A 20,371-nucleotide genomic window follows, 5' to 3' on the forward strand; every position below is an offset into this window, starting at 1 on the left:
TAGCATCTGGCTCCTTATTAGCTAAACATATTGACTTGAGTTTATTTTATTAATTATTTAGTTAATTAATTAATTTTGAGTTTTTAGATAGAGGTACTACTGTACTTTAAAGGCTTCCATTTGGAAAAATCCTTTTGTTACTGAAAACCACTAACATTGTGTAACCATGGGGAAGAAAAGTAAAGTAATAGTACTCATTCCCTACCCATCTTTCTTTTCTATGTGTACTTACATTCTCATGCCCACTTTCTCTATCTTCTGCAAAAGTGTCCATTTTTAAGTGGAAAACCCAAAATAGGAAAAATTGGTAACCCAATCACTTAAAGCAAATTATATGAAATACAAAAGGAGGAAAGCCCTTTGTATACCCTCCCCTGGAGGCCTTTATAAGTAGTTGGCATCTGATTGCTTTTCAGCTGAATAGCAAATACTGAGCACTTAAGAGTTTGACGAACTATAAATTGTAAACAACAACAACAAAACCCTATACTAAAGGCATTGTGCTACATGCCAGCCTTTCCTCTAAAGGTGTTTATATTATTTGAAGAGACAATATATAACCAAATAAAGATTTGTGTCCACCAAAACTAAAAAAAAATAAAATAAATTTTTTTTTAAAGGATGTACTAAAACTGTTTGGTTGTCTGATGAGTGACATAAATAGCAGCTCCAAAAGGAGATTAAATCCCCCCAGGATAATAAACTGGTTGGCATAGTTTCATGTTGGTGACACCATAGAGTTAACCCATTGAGTCACAAGCTTTCAATTCTGTGAACATAATAATTGTTTCTAATTTACCACAAGTGTATATTTGTTGCTTAGTTTAAGTTTTTACAGATGTTGCCTATCTAGGATGATGGAAAAAATTGGATTAATAAAAAAGAGATTATGATTGTAATTCTCATTCTGTATTTTTTTGTGTTCCTAATTTTTTTTAAACTAATAGACTATTTTTGCACAATTTTGTTTACAGGAAAAATGAATAAAGTATGCAGTTTCAGTGTATCTTACTTTCAGTTCATTTTAATAGGTTCATAGTTCACATTTTTATAAAAATTTTTGAATTGATATACAATTGACTGCCTAAGTGTGGGGATTTATGGACTTATCTTCCAGATCCTGTGTATTTTAATGAAGTCACTTGGGCCATCCAGTGAAAAATCTGATTGATTCTTGCATTCTGTTATTCAATCCATTAGTGAATGATAGCTCGATCTCTGGTTCATATAGAAAGAGAACATTAAGAAGATTCCATTGTTTTGTTTTGTTTTTTAAAGCTAAGTGACTGCTAAAAATAAAAACCTACCTTTTGAACTATTAGATTTGTTTCATAATATTTTTTCTTCTGAGTCAGCATACACGTCTGCATTTTAATTCTAGTTCCCTTTTAAAACTAAAGAAAAGTCAACAGTTTGGGGCCTATATTGTCAACACAATGGAGGCTTTTATTTAAGGATCCTTTTCTGAAGCTTCAGAGATTGTTGGTGTGCTTTGTCCTGTCTTTAGCATTGCTTTTGTTTCAGTGAACTCCATGAGATGTGGTATGTGGACCATAGTTGGGGCAGGTGGAAGAGGAATAATAAATGATGTAACTCATAATGTTTATTCTATTTAATTTATTACCTATTTCATGACAATAGTGGGGAGGGAGAAGGCTAGGGTCTATATAGAAAACCAGAATATATGCCCTACCCTGGTCAGGAAAAAACAGACAACAGCAGTTCTCACCAAAAATTAAAGATTTGCTCATGTTAAAAACTTTGGTTAAAGGCAAAAACATATTTTTGGGAGACTTAAATCTTATCTACACTTTGATTTGAATTAATTTTATCATTTTGTATCATAAGATACTAATATGCTGGTTATTCTGTTGGCAGGGATTTCAAAAAGAGTGCTGAAAGGGAAAGGAGGACCCAGGTTTTTAGGCCTGACTGCTAAAATGGATAGCCAACAGTCTAAATACACTCAAATTCAGAATTCTTGTTTGTTGTGATGATTGGGGTTGGAGTGTGGGAAGATATAAGTTTACAATAAGGCCTAGAGTCAGTACAGAGGGAATGTAAGTACTATTCAGTGTAGATTGGCCAGAGGCTGAGATTATTAAAGAAAAACCCAAAGGATACCCAGATATACAGGATACCAGGCTTAAAACAGCAAGACTAAATTTCTGATCCTTCAGATTGTGGGTCATGCTATTATATTTCTTACCTGGGTCAAGAATGGCTTCCTTCTTAAACCAGTGGGTCTGAGTCTGCTATTGAAGGTCAGAGGTACATATCTACTACCTGTTGCTGAGAAGGATAGATAGCAAGGGACTAATACTTTCTTAAGTAATTAAGAAGGATAAATCTGTTAAGAGAAAACAGGCCCGCATATGAGGCCTTTATAGGTAGCTCAAGGTAGCATAAGGAAAAAGTGGATCAGGGCCTACAGAAATCAAGCAAGGAACAGAATGACAATAAATTCCATCTTTGTCTGCTTTGCAATTTTTCTTATGTCTTATAGACAGCTTTTGTCACTGAATATCCTATCAGTTACTTGAGTAAAACCAGCAGGACTAGTTTGTAAGATTCAAACTTTTTAGCATTCCTGTGTTTGATTTCATTTTACTGTTCCAGCCTACTCTAGTCTTACCATTCTTCTTCATCAGTAATATATCTTCATCTAGTCCTTTCAAGTATTTTGGGAAGAGGAAGAAAAAAGCAGATGTTTTTCTGCCTTCTCAGTCTTTCTCTTAATTTTAAATATAATCTATTCTACTATTGTGTTTATACGGTTAGTGAATATGTACAGCGTCTTGCCAAGAATGCCAAGGTTGGTCTGCCATGTTAACCTGTCTGAATAGGAGCCAGGTCCAAATTCATGTTGGTTCAGTATATTTACTTGGTCTCTTTTTGTAATTCATTTACCATATACTATCATTCATGTTAAAGGACTAGTCTCTCAAATTTGACTTCTGGCACTAGGATCAGTAAATGATTATCTGAAACATTTGGGACAGTCAGTATACATGTGTCAGTATTGTAGCTCTTTTCTTCTTGTTTCCTATTTGTTTTTTCTGATTCTCTCACTTTCCCCTTTCTTGCCTATGCCTTTGTCCCAAGCCTTGAGAATAACCTACTGATGATAATCAGAGATATTGTTGATGACTATTCTAGAGACATCTCTAGGTGACATGTGGTATGACACGTGGTCAGAAATTTTATGAAGCTGAAGTTTGCATTTCTGACCTTGGTTTCTTGATAAGGTCGGTAGAAACATAGCCTAGATATATTAGATAATTTTATTTGCACATAGGGATAAACATTGGAGACCTTATCTACTTTTACACTTAAAATATAAAATATTAGAGTAGAAATGCCTGAATTTATCCCCTATTGAAAAGGATTTATTTTCATAGCAGTATAAGACTAGATATATAACTTATGCCAAACATTATACACTATAGTATCACAGTCTGTTTTAGGGAACTTCTTTTTAGGGAACGTTTTTGAATTTAGGTCATGAAAAAGTTGAAAAGATTTAAAATATTTTTTCTTTTAAATAAGTTATGTTATTTCCCTGTTTGCCAAAGATAAGAAAGTTAAATGAGTAAAATTTATTCACAATATTAATATAAACAAACATGAGAAATTCTTGGTAGTTATTCTCAATATTAATTATTATTCTCAATAATAATAATCCAAAAGCTTCCATGTTTTGGTTTATAATTAAGTGTTCTCTAGCCAAAATTTTATCAAAGTTTATAGTAATTTATAAAATTTAAAATGAATTTTCTTCAATAGAAAATTGTTAATTAGCAGGCAGGTAAGTAGTCACAAGTATAGAAGAAATAAATAGAAATAAAGGGATGGAATAAGCTAAGCTACATAATTGATTGTATGGGTTAATTCCATATAAATAGTACTTTTGAATCAGCTGTATTGATTTTATAACTACCAACTTATGATCAAGTCTCACTGTCCTTATCCCTGATGCCTCTCATATTTAAATTGGTATAGCCATGACTGTAGTTTTTTTAAAACTGAGTTTAATTAAAAGTACTCACAAAGTGTTCTATTCCTACCTTCTAAGATGTGAGCCAGCAGCATTTTAAGTTATACCATTTAAAACTATGAGGGTTAGGAACCAAAACTTTATATTGTGTTAGAGATGAGACTGCACAAGACTTTAAAAAAATGGAATGTTAGTATTAAAAGTAATTTCTGAACTGTAAGATCCAACTGTCCCACTTCTGGATATGTATCAAAAGGAAATGACATCATATCGAAGAGATACCTGCACATCCATGTTGTTAATTGCTGCACCATTCACAATACTAAGATATAGAGTCAGCCTAGATGTCTATCAACAGATAAATGAATAAAAGGAATTATACACTATCCATGGGATATTATTCAGCCATAAGAATGATATCCTTTCATAAGTCAGACATGGAAAGACAATGTGTGTTCTTTCTCAAATATGGTTGCTAAAATAAATTTGGTCTGAATGTAGACCAATGATTACTAGAGGCTGAGAAAGCAGGGGAGAGGAAATAAAGGGAGGTTGAATAACAGGTGCCAAAAACACAGTTAGATAGAAGTAGTAAGTTTTAGTGTTCCACAACATAGTGGGTGACTAATTTATAATAAACTATTACATATTTTATGAATAACTAGAGATTGAAGACTCCAAACACAAAGTAATAAGGAGATAGAAATGTTAATTACACTGATTTGTTCAGTACACATTGTATTCCTGTATTGAAAGATCACCCTGTACTTGATAAGTATGTACGATTGCTGTGTGTTAATCAAAATATATATTTAAATGTTTAAGATGATGGAAGTGTTAATTTGATTTTATTATTAAACATTGTATACATATGTTATTATTAAACATTGCGTACATATGTCAAATTATCACACTGCATCTCATAAGTAGGTACGATTAAAATAATTTTTAAAACAAAAGCCATTTCTGAGAATAAGTCTCATTAGTACCACAAGACTATAAATTTCCTTTTGTGGGAGAACTGCTGAGGATTGAAACCAGGGGTGCTTTACCACTGAGCCACATCCCCAGCCTCTTTATTTATTTATTTATTTATTTATTAGAGGAGAGAGAGAGAGAATTTTTTTAATATTTATTTTTCAGTTTTTGGTGGACACAACATCTTTTTTTTATTTTTATGTAGTGCTGAGGATCAAACCCAGCGCCCCACGCATGCCAGGCGAGCGTGCTACTGCTTGAGCCACATCCCCAGCCCATATTTATTTATTTTTTTGAGACAGGGTCTCACCAAGTTGTTTAAGACCTTGCTGAGTTCCTGAGGCTGGCTTTGAACTTGCAGTCCTCCTGCCTCAGCCTCCCAAATTGCTGGGATTATAGGAGTGTGCCATTGTACTCAGCTAAGACTATAAATTTCTTAACCATTGTTTAAGGGGTCTACTCTAGCCTATAATCTAACTGGCCCCCTCTTATTTTATAGATTAGGTAACTCAGAAAGATTATACTTACCCAGCTAAGGGTTGGTTAGATGTCAGAATTGGTACTAGAATCCATGCCTCCTAGTTTCTATCCCTGGAAGCTTTCCAAGTCTTTGAGCTTATGCCACTACCTGACAGTTCTTAGCCAGTCAACAGATATTAAGTATCTGTTCCGTGCCTGGCTGTGATCTTGGTGTTGTTAGAAGTAAAAGAAAACAATGTTTAAGGAGCTTATGGTCTTGTGTAGCTCATGAGACTCATTCTCAGAAAGGACTAGAAAAAAATAAAGTAGTATTCTGTTTCATTGTATTGAAAATGCTGTTGATTGTGAAATGCACCATTATTTTATATGTATCATTATGAAAAAAAATTTTAGACATAGTACTTTTCCCTAAAGTTTTTGATTTTATACATACTGAAAAAATTTTTAGGCTTAATTGGACATAAATTTTTATCCTGTATCTCTTTTATATACATCCAAAGGTGAATATAGTAAAATGATCATAGTTGCTCTCATTATATCAAACTATGATCATTTTACTATATTCAGGGAGGAAGAGTAGGAAGAAAAGAGTAACACTAAACAGAGACATGAGATGGGAGGGAAAGGGAGAGAAAAGGGAAATTGCATGGAAATGAAGGGAGACCCTCATTGCTATACAAAATTACATATAAGAGGTTGTGAGGGGAATGGGAAAATAAACAAGGAGAAAAATGAATTACAGTAGATGGGGTAGAGAGAGAAGATGGGAGGGGAGGGGAGGGGGGATAGTAGGGGATAGGAAAGGTAGCAGAATACAACAATTACTAATAGGGCATTATGTAAAATTGTGGATGTGTAACCGACGTGATTCTGCAATCTGCATTTGGGGTAAAATTGGGAGTTCATAACCCACTTCAATCTAATGTATGAAATATGATATGTCAAGAGCTTTGTAATGTTGTGAACAACCAATAAAAAAAAAAAAGTAAAATGATTAAGATTTTGCTAAGTCAGTGCTGGGGTCACTGGTTGGCACAGCAGTCCTGTGCAGGATGTTTGTTGTCAGTATCACTTATTCTGTCTCCCAGAGGAGATGCAAAAGTAAGGCTCAAAATAATCCAGCTGGTTGAACTTGGGACCCCTGCTGGGAAAGAGGAGCTCCAGACATGAGAATGTCTCCTGGGTACCTGCGTTTGGCACTCCATGGGCACTTTTTCCTGATGTAGGTATCAGCCTTTCTTTAGTCTATTTAATCATTAAATTTGTTGGTGATATATTAAAAAAAAAAAAGATTTTGCTAAAACTTCCTGTTCACTGTCTACCTCTTTATAATAATTTCTTGATTGAGTCATTGACGCTTTTTTCATCCAGTATCATTCACTGTGCTATCAAGGACTTTGACGCATCATTTCTTAAAAAGACTACATAAAAGAATGAGGGTCATCATTGCTGGGATTATGAATCACCTTTGCACTTACAACTATTTTTACATCTGGAATTTCCTTCCACACTGCTGACCATTGTCTGCTGGTTTTGGTACAGGTGCTTTTGATGCTTAATGCATGTGTGTAGGCAAGCAGTAATAATACGTGTGATTATAAGATATATTTCAATGTCAGGAATGTTAAAATGTGAAGAAAGGTGCATCTTAGAACTGATAAGATATATATCCAATAGGAAAAGAAGAAACCCTAGGGACTGGGATTGTAGCTCAGTGGTAGAGCGCTTCCCTGGCATGTGTGAGGCACTGCATATAAATAAATAAAGTAAAGGTGCATCAACAACTAAAAGAAATATTAAAAAAAAAAAAGAAGAAGAAACCCTAAGTTAGAGTTGATAGGGAAAACCTCAAGAGGAGGTAAAAATTAAGGCTGGGTCTTGGGAAAGGAAGGATCATGAGGAGAAAAGGCATTCCAGGCTGTGAGAAAAACTTATAAAACACAAAATACTCCTGGATAGATCCTCCATTGACACTATCAGAAGTTTAGATTATTTGTTATTTGGATTTTCTTCATGATTTATTTAACAGAGCAATTAAATTTATTGGCAAAGGTAAAGAAAAGAGTATCATTTTCCCCAAAATTTCAGAGTGTTATTCAAAAATCATTTTAAAAATGTGTTGTATAAATCAAATCCTTATCGACAAAGAGCTCTTGATAGATTCAGTCTTGTTAAGTAGGCATTTGGATAATTAGTTAACTTAGGTCATATGTGTTTATTCATTCCATAGATATATATTGAGTATTTAGTTTGTGCAAGATTATGTGTGTGGTAGAGAAATATAGAGCTAGAGATATGTCCCTTATGATTGAATTATAGAGTCAGAATGTTGGTGAAGTCAGAATGTTGTTCTGTTTAACATGAGTAGTTGGAATCATATTATGGGAGCTTTAGTACAGCATTGAAGACTTGGGGGGAAGCTTAATCTGAAATCTATTCTATGGTCAATATGCTGTCTAGAATATAAGTTAGAAAAAAATTGGTTGTCTTTTCAGTTTTGCCACTGATATTTTTCTTTCCTTTCCTTCATCTCTTCCATAACAGTTTGTATCCATAGGTCTTTATCAGAGGGAATTAGTTATCACAAATGTTGTTACAGTCACTACTTTTGATTGTCTTCTATAATGACATTTTGATATGATATTGAAGTAGTACTAGATAAACAGAGGACTAGAGTTGATATTCAAACATTGTCAGTAATTTGGTTTGTAACTTTAAGGGTATCCTTTAATCTCTCTATGATCCAGTGTTCCCTCTGTGTAGATCAGGATAATTATAATAGCCAATCCAACATGCCCATCTGACAGACATAAAGATAACCTTATTCCAAAATAATGTAGTGTTTTTATCTATGGGGAAAATAATTCAGGACATTTTGTTTTCCTTTTATATCTTAATGAACAAGGAATTAAACAAAAACTTAAAAAGTTCAATGATCCATGCCTCAGTGACTTTGTATTCTCCCCCATTATTTTCCCTCCACTACATACCCGCAAATAGAAATCAGGGCAATTATGTCGTGTCATAATTGAAGACTTATAGTCTTCAAGGCCTTACTTTGAGAAAGTTAATTTAGTTGAATGGTTTTGTGTAAGTTAGTTATACATATGAGTAATACTTGGCCATCATTGATGTTTTATAAATAGAAAGACCACTGGTAAAAATCCTAAAATGTTTGTGATTCATGACTCAAAATGATTTATTCTGAGTCTTTTGCAAACTTCTCCTTGGTCTGTAATAGATACATCACAATGAATCATTCTAAACCTCTCACCTCTATTGTTGCTCTATCAAACATTCCTTAGCCATAATAATGGATATGAGTGTGTGTGTGTATGTGTAACTTACAGTATGAAGGTTTCACCTTGATTGTATGAAATATTGTCTCATGTAACAATGTTTTAGTTGTCTATAGTAGAATAGTAGAAGCTATAAATGTGAACCACGTGTATAATTTTGAATTTTCTAGTAGCCATATTAGAAAAAAATAAAAACAAATAGGTGGAATTAATATATTTTAATCTAATATGTCCAAAATATCATTTCAACATGTGATCAGCATAAGAAATTATTAGTAAGATATATTTTGCATTTTTTGCATTAAATCTTTGAAATCTGATTTATATTTTGTACTTAAAGCACATCTCCATTTGGATTGCATGGCCACTTGTGCCAGGCAGCTACTGTATTAGACCGTCCAGGCCTACTACAAAAATATCTATACAATCAGTACCTCAGATCTCAGAACCTTTCCTTGAAGTTCTACACTACCATACCTAGGCATTCTATGTCAGTGGTCCAACCTTCCCATCCCTTTTCACAGTCTCGCTCTGATCCTCACTTCCATCTTCACACCATTTTATCCTCTGAGATTTCCCTCCTTTTATGCCACATATTCCTCTTTCCTCCTCTCTATCAGATTCGCTTGCATGTTTTGCTGAGATCCTTAGGATAAAAAGTGCTCTTAACAGTTTGACCTCCTACCTCCGCATACACACACACACACACACACACACACACACACACACGTTACCAGTAGAAATGTAAACCGCTCCTGATAATATCCATACCTTGGGGGAAATGAAAAGTTCTTTCTCCTGTTAGGAAAAGTTAGGAGTCCCTGGTGATAAATAGTTTGTGTTATAGGAAAAACTTGCCAGAGGTATGTAACTTTTAGGCTTCCTGTTCATTGTTTCATGAAATGTACAATAAGAATTACGTATTTGCTATTTTTAACATATTCTTTTTAATCAGCCTTTGGATCCAGAGAGCTCAGTATTTACCTCCGAAATGAAATGTAGGTGTACAAATTTAATATTGTTGACCAAGTTAGAGTAAGGAACCATGATGATTTTCTTGCCAGATTTTGTTTTCCTTCCTCTTGGTAATCCGTTCTTAGGATTAGTATTTCCAAAGTATTTTATAGTCTGCTTTGTACCTTTCAGATTGTACTATTACAAATGCTCAAATATGCAGTGCTTTTTTTGGTTTGGTTTCTGCAAAATAACTCAAAAAGTCAATGCCAGCAGTCAAAAAAATAAAATGAAGACAACAGTTGCATTTATAGTAGAATCAAAAAGAATAAAATACTTAGAAATAAATTTAACAAAAGAAGTATAACACTTATACTAGGAAAGCTAGAAAACATTATTGAAAAAAATTTAAGAGTGCCTAAATTAACAGAAAGTCATCCATGTTCATCTCTTCCTATTGTTAAGATACTTCCCCAATTGGATAATATGTTCAATGCAGTCCTAGCTACCCATTTTTGCAGAAATTAATAACCCGATCCTCAAATTCCTATGGAAATACAAGAGGCCCCAAGTAGCCAACATGGTTTTAAAAAGGAACAAAGTTGTAATACTTCAATTTTTTTATTTTAAAATTTGATATAAAGCTATGATAATAAAGATAGGGTGGCACTGGCATAAGGATTGACGAGTGACTGCAGACTCATCTTGTCTGTGGAGCTCTGAATTCTAAAATGTTAACACTAGCTGCCCCAGACTTAAGAATTTGTTGAAAGTTTAGCTGATACCCTTTTGTCCACTTTTATGATGGTTATTTCTTTCCATGGTCTGCCAAAGGGAAAACTATTTGTGTTTTCTGTTTCTCCTTGGAAGAACTTGTCATTCTATGAATTTCAGTTCCCTTGGTTGTCTGGCAAACAGCTGTCTTGTGAACTCAAGAAAAAAAATAATTTTATAGAACAGTTGGTCTTTTTTTCTTATTACAGTGGAAGGAACTGTCTTTTCCTGCCTCTACCTCTTAAGTAGAGTGGAACTAACATCAGGTGCTTAGGATGTGGTAGAGTTGGCACTTTAAAACTTGTTTAAAATAGATTCATTTTTTTGAATGCTAAGCAGTATGGTAAGTATTTACTACATCATCTCATTTAGTGCATATACTTGTCTATGAAGTGTAGATAATATTGTTATTCTCATTTTTTAGATGTAAAACTGAGGCTAAGCAGAGAAAAGGAACTGGAATTACAGAAATAAATACTTTTATTGGTATTGTCTAATTCATATTTTTCTTCCTTCCTCCCTAATAAAATAAATCTATTTTTCACTTCTCCAAGATGAGAAGATGTATCCTTAGCATTGTAAGTTCTCATTTTCCTTATTTGATTAGAAAAGAGGTACAGCCTAAAAGAGGGAAAACTTGAAGGGAGCTAGTTAGAATTTTGATTAACAAAGAGCAGATACCCTAAGTAGTTGCATCTAGGTCTTATAACAAGTGAGTGAGCAGTGATTGTCATGATCTTACTACCACTTCCTCCTTTTCCTTTCCCCTTCTGTTTTAGTGTGAAATAATTAATAGCCTTCAGGTTGGTGTATGTGTGTGTGTGTGACAGAGTTTTAATAGGATAGTAGAATTTTAGATACTTTACATTATCATTACCTCCTTCACTAGCCCACTGTTGTGAGAAATCCCTTAGGTAACTCTTAAGGTAGAAATTTTTAGTATAATTACTTATATTAATTACATTTGTCTTAACAAATTCCTTTCTTTGTGGTACTGGGAACTAAACCGAGGGCCTTGTATGGTAGATAAACACTATCACTGATCTACATCCCCAGCCCCTGGATGAGTTTGCTTACATACTGGTTGATAGGTACAAGTTTCGTGCATTGTTCATCTGCTGGAATTTCAACACCTTTTCAGCTATCCCATGTTTGTAACATAAACTAGATGGTAAACATCTGGTCATTATTGTATTATGAATAACATTAATACAGAGACAGTGTGAAAGGTTAAAGAATGGAAACTTGGAGACAGGGAATCAGGATTGTTTATATATAGGAGGATGTTTTATAATACCTTGATTTGATGTCAGCAGTAACTTATATGCTTCTTCCTTCTAGTTATCAGGGAATATGAAGAACAGGGAAAGCATCCAGGAACCTAGATTTGATTATTACAACCATGAAGTTCCTGATATTGATCTCAGTGAATGTGAGTTTCCACATGTCATTGAAATTTATGACTTCCCCCAAGAATTTCGTACAGAAGACCTTCTCCGGGTTTTCTGCAGTTACCAGTAAGTATTTGCTAGTGATTACAGATATTAGGGAAAGTGGGATGAAGTCTTTTTAATGTGTCTTCTGAACAATCATCTTGTTTTCATATTCCCTTTTGTTTATTTTAGCATCAGATTTTTTTATTTTATTATCCATGTCCATTAGAAATCTTTTATTTCCAACTACTACTCTTCTAAGTTCTTTAAAAATGCCAGGTTGCTTTTCTAAACTATATTTTATCATTTTAGAAAATCATCATCATTGACTTCTGAAACTGTCTTCATGGTACATATATCCCATTTATTTTTATTGTAATTTTGATATATTTGGATTTATGTCCAAATATATATCTTATATTTACTTACCATTTTTTTCAATGTGTTTACTTATCCTTTTTCTTTTTAGCCTTCTTTTGGATTGAGTAGGTATTTTTTATACCCCCTACCCCCTTTTTTTAATGATAATCAGTTTCTATTCTTGGTTACTTTAGATTATAAAATACATGTTTAATTTATCAGTGGCTAAAGCAAATTTTCTGCCCTCCATCTAAACACTATAAGAACTTTTGATTTGATTTCCCACTTCTCCCTTCCTCAACTTATTACAACTGTTTAATTCCTTTTTGTTTTTTCTCTAAGTTCTATTTGACATTGTTTTTATTTTATATATCAGCATTTAGATTTATCTCCTTATGGTATCATTTGTATCTTCCATCCGAAATTATTAACTTCTTGAAAGATATTTTGGCTGGATATAGAATTCTACATTGTCAATTTATTTTTCTCTCAGAAATTTGAAGATGTTCTACTGTCTTCTGACTTCCTCTTAATGATAAGTCAGCTGACATTTTGACAACTGTCACTTCTGCTTGTGATTTTTCTTTTCCCTTTGTATGCTCTTAAAAGTGAGGCACTAAGCAACTTGGTGAGACCCTGTCTCTAGATTAAAAAAATACAGAATAGGGCTGGATTCAGTGGTTGAGTGCCCCTAAATTCAATCCCTGGTTCCTACCGCCCCTACTCTGCCAAAAAAAGAGTTTCTCTTTATTTTTGTTATTCTTCATCTTTACTGTGATGTAGGTTTCTTTTTATTTATCCTGAGTTTATATTATTTGGACTTATTTAATCAGTGGATTAGTGTTTTTCATTTATTTTGGAGAACTTTTGGAGTAGAAATCATCTCTTCAAATATTACCTTTACTCCAGTCTTTCGTTTACTTCCTCTAACATGCTGCCAATTACATATATATTAGACCTTCTCATTTAATCCTTATGTTCCTTCTTTCATATGTTCTTTGTTGCATTCTGAATAATTTCTTTAGTTTTAGTTTCCAGTTCACTCATTTTTTTTCAGTTATGCTTTAATTGCTATTTAGTACATCCATTATGTTTTAAAATTTCATTTATTATTTTTTCCAGTTCTCAAAATTTTTCATTTTTTTAAATCTACATGGCATTTTTAAAATTTGCTTTTTTGATTGATTGATTGCAGTTCTGGGGGGTTGAATCTAGGGCCTCACAAACTGAGCTACATCCCCAGACCTTTTTATTTTTTGTTTTGAGACCAGAGTTTTATCTAGACTGGCCTCTTCCTGCTTCAGCATCCTGGGTTGCTGGGATTACAGACATACATTATCATACCCGGTTGCATCTTCATTTTTTCATAGTTTGTTTTCTCCAAATTCTTCCAATTTTTTTTTCATTTTAAGTAAATTAAACATAATATATTAAGTACGTAAATGTTCTGAAGTGTTTTTTAACCTGAAGTTTGACATGTAGTTTTACTTTACCTGAAGTCCTTTTAGTTCAATTTTTGTTATCTTTCTTTGGTGGTACTGGGGATTGAACCTGGATCTTGCTTATGCTAGGCAAGTTCTCTACCACTGAACTATACCCATAGCCCCTGTTTTAGTATCTTTTGTTTCTGCAAATCTTTGCTCACAATGACTTTATTTTCTTTTTTTCTTTCTTTTTTTCTTTTTTTTTGCAGGGGGGCATGTGTCTTAGTTATTTTTTACTGTATGCTAATAATTCTTAGAATTTTATTTATGGGAATTGAGGCCTACAATGAAAGAAGAGGATTTCTCCTGAGAAGGATGTGTTTTTTCCTGCCAAGTGCCAAGGACACTTGGAGACCTCTAAATTAAATTATTGATTTGAGGTTTTTCTGGCCACTTAGAAATAGTCAAATGGAGAATGTTTTTTAAAAATTGTTATATGTCACAATTATTTTAATTTAATACATAAATTCCATTTATGGAATTCACTCACTTGCCAGTCTTTTGATGTGGTTCCAACCCCCCACCCGCCAGCCTTTTAAGTCATTGATGTGTTGATAAAAGAGTTCTTTCCTTTAAGTTACTCTCATAATGCCTCATCTGCAATTTATAATTTGATTTCTTTAAAGTGAAGCAAGAACTTTATATCTTCATAGTTACCTAAGTGCGTATTCTTTATAGACTAAACTTTCTTTTATAACTCTTTTTACCCAAACATAATTGATAATAGTTTTTTTTCCTTAGTGACTTTACCTTTCTTTAGTCTTCAAAAGCATTCAGCAGTTTTTATAGATATAACTATTCTTAACATTCATATTATATAGATTTATTATAATTTAAATTATGTGATGAAAATATTAAGTCTAGCTGAGAACATTTTTGCTAACTCTTGATATGTGTATAGTTGATATATTTATAGGAGAAGATAGCTGGGAGAGATAATGTATACTTGTAATCCCAGCTACTCAGGAGTCTGAGGCAGGAGAATTGCAAGTTTGGGGCTAGCCTGGGCATCATCGATTGTCTCATAAAAGATAAAATACAGTAAATAGGGTTGGGGATGTAGCTCAGAGGTAGAGTGCTTGCCTACCACATGAAAGACTGGGATTCAATCCCTAGTACTATAAAAGTGGGGCTGGGGGGACATGAGGGAGAAGATAAAGGAGTCAGAAGTATACCTCTGTACATCTAGCTTACAAGAAAAAAAATACGTTGTAGGAATAAAGAGGTAATCCAGGAAAAAAGTTATTGTGATAAAGATGGTCAAGGTCTTAAGAAAAGTCAATATCAAGAAGTAAACACTTTAATATTTCAGTACTCATATGTGTCAAGACTGTTGTCTGATGTTATAAATTTAAAATTAAATTTATTTACATCTAGAATTCATAAGATTATACATTAGGGTAAAGTACCTAAGACTTTATTAAAGGACTCGATAGTAAATATTTTAGGTGATGCTATATTGTTTCTTTACAAGCAGCCATACACAATATGTAAACAAGTGAATGTAGCTGTAAAATATAAAATAAAACTTTGGTTTTTACATAAAATTATAGAATGCACAAAACCGGCAAGCAGCTACATGCTTGTTTAATCAGTTAAACTTGGCTGGGGGCGATCTCTGGTTCTGTAACTGAAAGAAAGAAGGGATCAATGGATCCTGCGGGACAGTTACTCTCTGGCATAAACCTGACTCTAAATGGGTAGTGTAGGTCAGTCAATTTAATTGATTGCAATCATGTTAAGACCCAGTATCAGAAGTCAATGAAAGTCCAAATTAGAACTACCTTAGGTTGTCATTAATAGTAACAGTTTGTAAAACCAAGGATCATTTTGTTGATGTCTAGAATTTCCTCAAAAATAATTAATTTCTGTGAATTGAATTCTTTCCTTTGTTTTGTTTCTTCCTAATCTTACCTATAAAACCATTTTTTCTGTCAAATTCAAAATTATTCCCCCCAAAGAGAAGAATTTTAAGGATTATGAAATCTCAAAGTCTGAAAGGCCCTTCAAAATTCATCTGTTTTGTAAACTATCTTATAGTATAGATTTACTATTGAACTTTTTCAATTTTCAACCCTTGTGATCATTTTATGCCATAGTTAATCTTACCTTTATTCAGGAAATTCTCTGACTAATCTTCAAAGCATTCTTTATTCATTTTCCCTTAAAGGATTTTTTTTTGACTCATTAAAGAAGGAAAATATTTAAGCAATTTTTTTTATATTTTCATAAAAATTTTTTAAAAGGGGTCATGGTGCAAATGCCTCAGATACCAGAGCCAACTTCATATTTTCATTACTATCTTCATCAGTGTTAATAATCTTTCTGATGATCATTGCTATTAATAATAATAATGTACATCATTCATTTATAAGATGCCCACTGAGTGCTATACACCACGTTCTTGGTTTTGTCAGGGATGATCTCATTTCCGTTTTCACAACTCAGTGACAAAGATACTGCATTTACATTTACAGATGAGCAGACCTAGCCTCGAGAGATGGTCCATGGTCTCAAGGTGGAAACATTGAATCTATTTATGCTTGACCCTCAAAACCCATATTCTTTCCAATGAACCTTTATTGATTCTACAAACAGCTTCTAGATGAAAAAAATATGAAGTGTATGTCATCATTTTGATATTCTTTGTGTGCACTATGTAGGTCTGTTCCAAAATAAAAGTACTTTTCTAGTATGTAAATGTTCATTCTTTTGATTGTAACCTGGTTTGATATTTCTTACCATGATTTCTTTTTTCTCCATTTTTCTGATGTTGCCACCATCTTTCCTATATTCTTTCTTACCTCCCTTCTACAAGTAAAAAGATAATTTATAAGCTATATGATTATAGCTGTCTTTTTGCCCATTACTTCCTTATTTTAGAATTTTAATGACATCTTGCATAATACCCTCCTCTGCCTACCACTTGTGGCAGAGTTTATATTTGCATTAAATCTAGGTGACCTTCTGACTACGTCTTCCTCCTCTTATATTATTCTACCTTTCCTGCTTGCTCTTTACATCTTTTCTCATTCTTTCCCCATAAGAACAGCTCCTATAAATAGGGCATTAAATACTTTAACTCCCCAAGAGACTTGTGAGGATTAATTAGTTGATGTCTATAAAATGGCTGGGGATGTAAAATACTCTGAGATAATTCTTTATGATGGTATTATTGCTTTTAAAATTCAATGGCTTCTTCTGTCCTCCAAACTATTTTTTTGTCATTATCTCCATTCCACCTGTGTTCTCATTGAGTGTTTCTTTCTCATAAAATGTTTTATACAACTCTATTTGAAAGATGTTTTACAAAAGGAAAATTTATTTTAAGAAATAATTTTTTGTTGTTGTTGTTACAGAAAGAAAGGATTTGATATTAAATGGGTGGATGATACACATGCCCTAGGAGTATTCTCCAGTCCAATTACAGGTATTCATACCCAGTCCATTTCAGTGTTCCTTTTTTAAAAACTTCATATATGACAGCAGAATGGCATTACAAATCTTATTACACATATAGAGCACAATTTTTCATATATCTGGTTGTATACAAAATATATTCACACCAATTTGTGTCTTCATACATGTACTTTGGATAATAATGATCATCACATTCCACCATCATTTCTAACCCCATGCCTCCTCCCTTCCCCTCCCACCCCTCTGCCCTATCTAGAGTTGTCTATTCCTCCCATTCTCCCTCTATGAATCAGCCTCCTTATATCAAAGAATACATTAGCATTTGGTTATTTGGGATTGGCTAACTTCACTTAGCATTATCTTCTCTAACTCCACCCATTTACCTGCAAATGCCATGATTTTATTCTCTTTAATTGCTAAGTAATATTCCATTATGTATATATGCCACATTTTTTTAAATCCATCTACTGAAGGCATCTAGGTTGGTTCCACAGTTTAGCTATTGTGAATTGTGCTGCTATAAACATTGATGTGGCTGTGTCTCTGTAGTATGCTATTTTTAAGTCCTTTGGGTGTAGACCGAGAAGAGGGATAGCTGGGTCAAATGGTGGTTCCATTCCCAATTTTCCAAGAAATCTCCATACTGCTTTCCATATTGACTGTACCAATTTGCAGTCCCACCAACAGTGTATGAGTGTACCTTTTCCCCCACATCCTCACCAACACTGATTGTTGTTTGTCAATAGCTGCCATTCTGACAGGAGTGAGATGAAATCTTAAGAGTGGTTTTGATTTGCATTTCTCTAATTGCTAGAGATATTGAACATTTTTTCATATGTTTATTGTTTGATTGTACATTATCATCTGAGAAGTGTCTGTTAGGTCCTTGGCCCATTTATTGATTGGGTTATTTGTGTTTTTTTGATGTCAGTGTTCCATTCTTATTGTCCATTTTCATCTGCTACTTTTTTTTTATTTCTCTATTCCAACCAGTTGGTATTTTACTCAGCCAGCTCCTATAGATAACAGAATTGATAAAGATTTTTAAGGCATACCTGTTTTCCCCCTATCTCTTTTCACCTTATTCAGTGGTATTTGGAGAGATGGTCAACTCCTTCCAGGGTTACTTCACATAGTGCATGAACAGATTACAGATTGAGATTTAAGAAGACAGTGGCACTGAATCTTATAGTATTTATTTATTTTTCTCAGACAAATGAATTTGAAGTATCCCTTTAACTTATCCAGTGAGAAACTTTAATACCTACTTTTTGGATATGTGATTAGACCTTTGCACATGTGTCATGGAGTTCATGTTAGGTTTGATGCAGAAACATTCAGAGAAGTTAGAGATGTTGGAAGGCTGGTTCATGTCTGGACCACCTAGATCATGAGCTCAAAAACTTATTTTATAAAATAAGTAATAATAGTAAACTAAATTATAGGCATTGTGAGGCAGAAAGTTTTTGTCACTACTTAACTCTGCTGTTGTAGCAAGAAAAAGCAGCAACAAACAATATGCAAACAGATGGGCATGCCTCTGTTTCATAAAATTTTATTGACAAAAACAGGTGGGTTGCCTGGATTTGGTCATAGAGCCATAGTTTATGTAAAGTTAATTCTTTACAGATTGTGTATATCTTATATGTATTTTTTGCTTTGAAGAAAAAAAGTAACATCTATGAAATACATTCTAAGAACTAGTCCTAAATTTCCTTCTGTATCGCTTCACTTCACATCTTCTTCTTCTTTATATTTATTCCTCCTTACAGCTCGTGATGCTCTGGGTATTAAACATACGATGGTGAAGATCAGGCCCCTGTCACAGGCCACAAGAGCAGCCAAAGCCAAAGCTAGAGCTTATGCTGGTGAGCTTTTAATTCTGAATGCTTTCCTTGGTGATGGTGATGTTATTCTTTCCAGCCAAGTATGCCATCCAGAGTTCTAAAGAAATTACTTCTATTTTTCATGTTAAAGAAAGTATAATTAAGGACAAAAGAAAACCACTATGTTGGAAATATGCCATCTGAATGGTAACTTGGAGAATGGGAGATACTTCCTGAAAGCAATGCAGCAACCAGTTTCTGATGTCAACCTTAACTAGTTTATGTCTGTTTTAGCTGTTTGATAGTCACTGTAAGAAATTATGTTAATGCAGATAGTGAAACCAAGATTGTGCTTTGCCATGTTAATTTCCTCTGTCATCTGCTTGATGCTAGTATATTTTGTGTGTTAATAACTGAGTTAAATCACATGGTGCTGCAGTTCTTTCTTTTCCTTACTCCCTCCTACTTCCTCCCTTTCTCCCATTTAGAGTTCCTGCAGCCAGCAAAGGAGCGACCTGAGACTTCAGCAGCCCTAGCCAGAAGGTTAGTTATCAGTGCTCTTGGGGTCCGAAGCAAACAGAGCAAAACAGAACGGGAAGCAGAGCTAAAGAAACTGCAAGCAGCCCGAGGTGAGCTAAGGCAATAGTGTTCTTCTCTAGTCCCCTTACAGTTCACTGTAAGGCATGTGTGGGGTTTTGTTTGTTTTGTCATTTCCATTTTCTAGAAGCCTCTCACATGTAGAGAAATTGTTTTCAAGCCTTATATTCAGGAGGAAGATTTTTAGGATCAAGATTTGTTTCCTATTTCATACACCAAGGCACCCTAATCCATGTTCCTACTGTTGTTTTCCAAGAGATTGTTTAGCTCATTCTTGGCTTTTTCCTACAGTTTTTGCTCCAAACTCAGAAAACTTTTCCTCTGAAGACATTTCAGTTACCCAGACAGAAAAACGTGTTTGCCATGGTTTCATTGGACTGTAATTGCCATGAAATCACCATGCTATTATCACATGGCTTCAGTCTTAGGTAAAAGACAAATTAAGGAAAAATCAGCAATCAACATTGGTAGTAATATGTGTAAGAGGAAGTTTTGTCTTTTTAAGGTCATCCTGAGTGGTTCAATTAGAGGACATCTAGATTCACCTGTCTTCTAATGATTTTCTGGTACCTAAGATTTCTCAGAAAATATTTTCCCTGATCCATAAGAAGGATTTTTCTTATAGTTTGGAGTTGAGGTTAAAATGCATCTCCTCTTTATAGGCTTTTGAATTGTATGTAAAGACTTAGGCCTTGGGTTTGGCACTTAAGTACTTTTTATCAACCTTCAGGCTTTAGACACTTTCATTGCCTTAGCTCCAGATCTGTGG

At 33.8% G+C, this 20,371-nt stretch overlaps 2 protein-coding genes across 10 annotated transcripts in view; one reads left to right on the forward strand and one right to left on the reverse strand.

Moving 5' to 3' along the window:
- The window catches only part of R3HCC1L (R3H domain and coiled-coil containing 1 like), a 93,961-nt gene that overhangs the window by 63,752 nt on the left and 9,838 nt on the right, over positions 1–20,371 (forward strand). For 8 of the 9 annotated variants that reach the window (XM_081268711.1, XM_081268716.1, XM_081268718.1 and 5 more), the window contains 4 exons: positions 11,824–11,999; positions 17,119–17,189; positions 18,952–19,047; positions 19,494–19,634. In XM_081268711.1, the coding sequence (XP_081124837.1) occupies positions 11,824–11,999; positions 17,119–17,189; positions 18,952–19,047; positions 19,494–19,634 (484 nt within the window). Of the gene's footprint in view, positions 1–11,823; positions 12,000–17,118; positions 17,190–18,951; positions 19,048–19,493; positions 19,635–20,371 lie in introns of those variants that run through there. The other variant, XR_014019065.1, reaches the window with a different exon arrangement.
- The window catches only part of LOXL4 (lysyl oxidase like 4), a 110,025-nt gene that overhangs the window by 58,653 nt on the left and 31,001 nt on the right, over positions 1–20,371 (reverse strand). The gene's annotated exons all lie outside the window — the stretch shown is intronic.

This window comes from Spermophilus citellus, assembly GCF_964194105.1.
Source record: "Spermophilus citellus genome assembly, chromosome: 15".
NCBI classification, from domain to species: domain Eukaryota; kingdom Metazoa; phylum Chordata; class Mammalia; order Rodentia; family Sciuridae; genus Spermophilus; species Spermophilus citellus.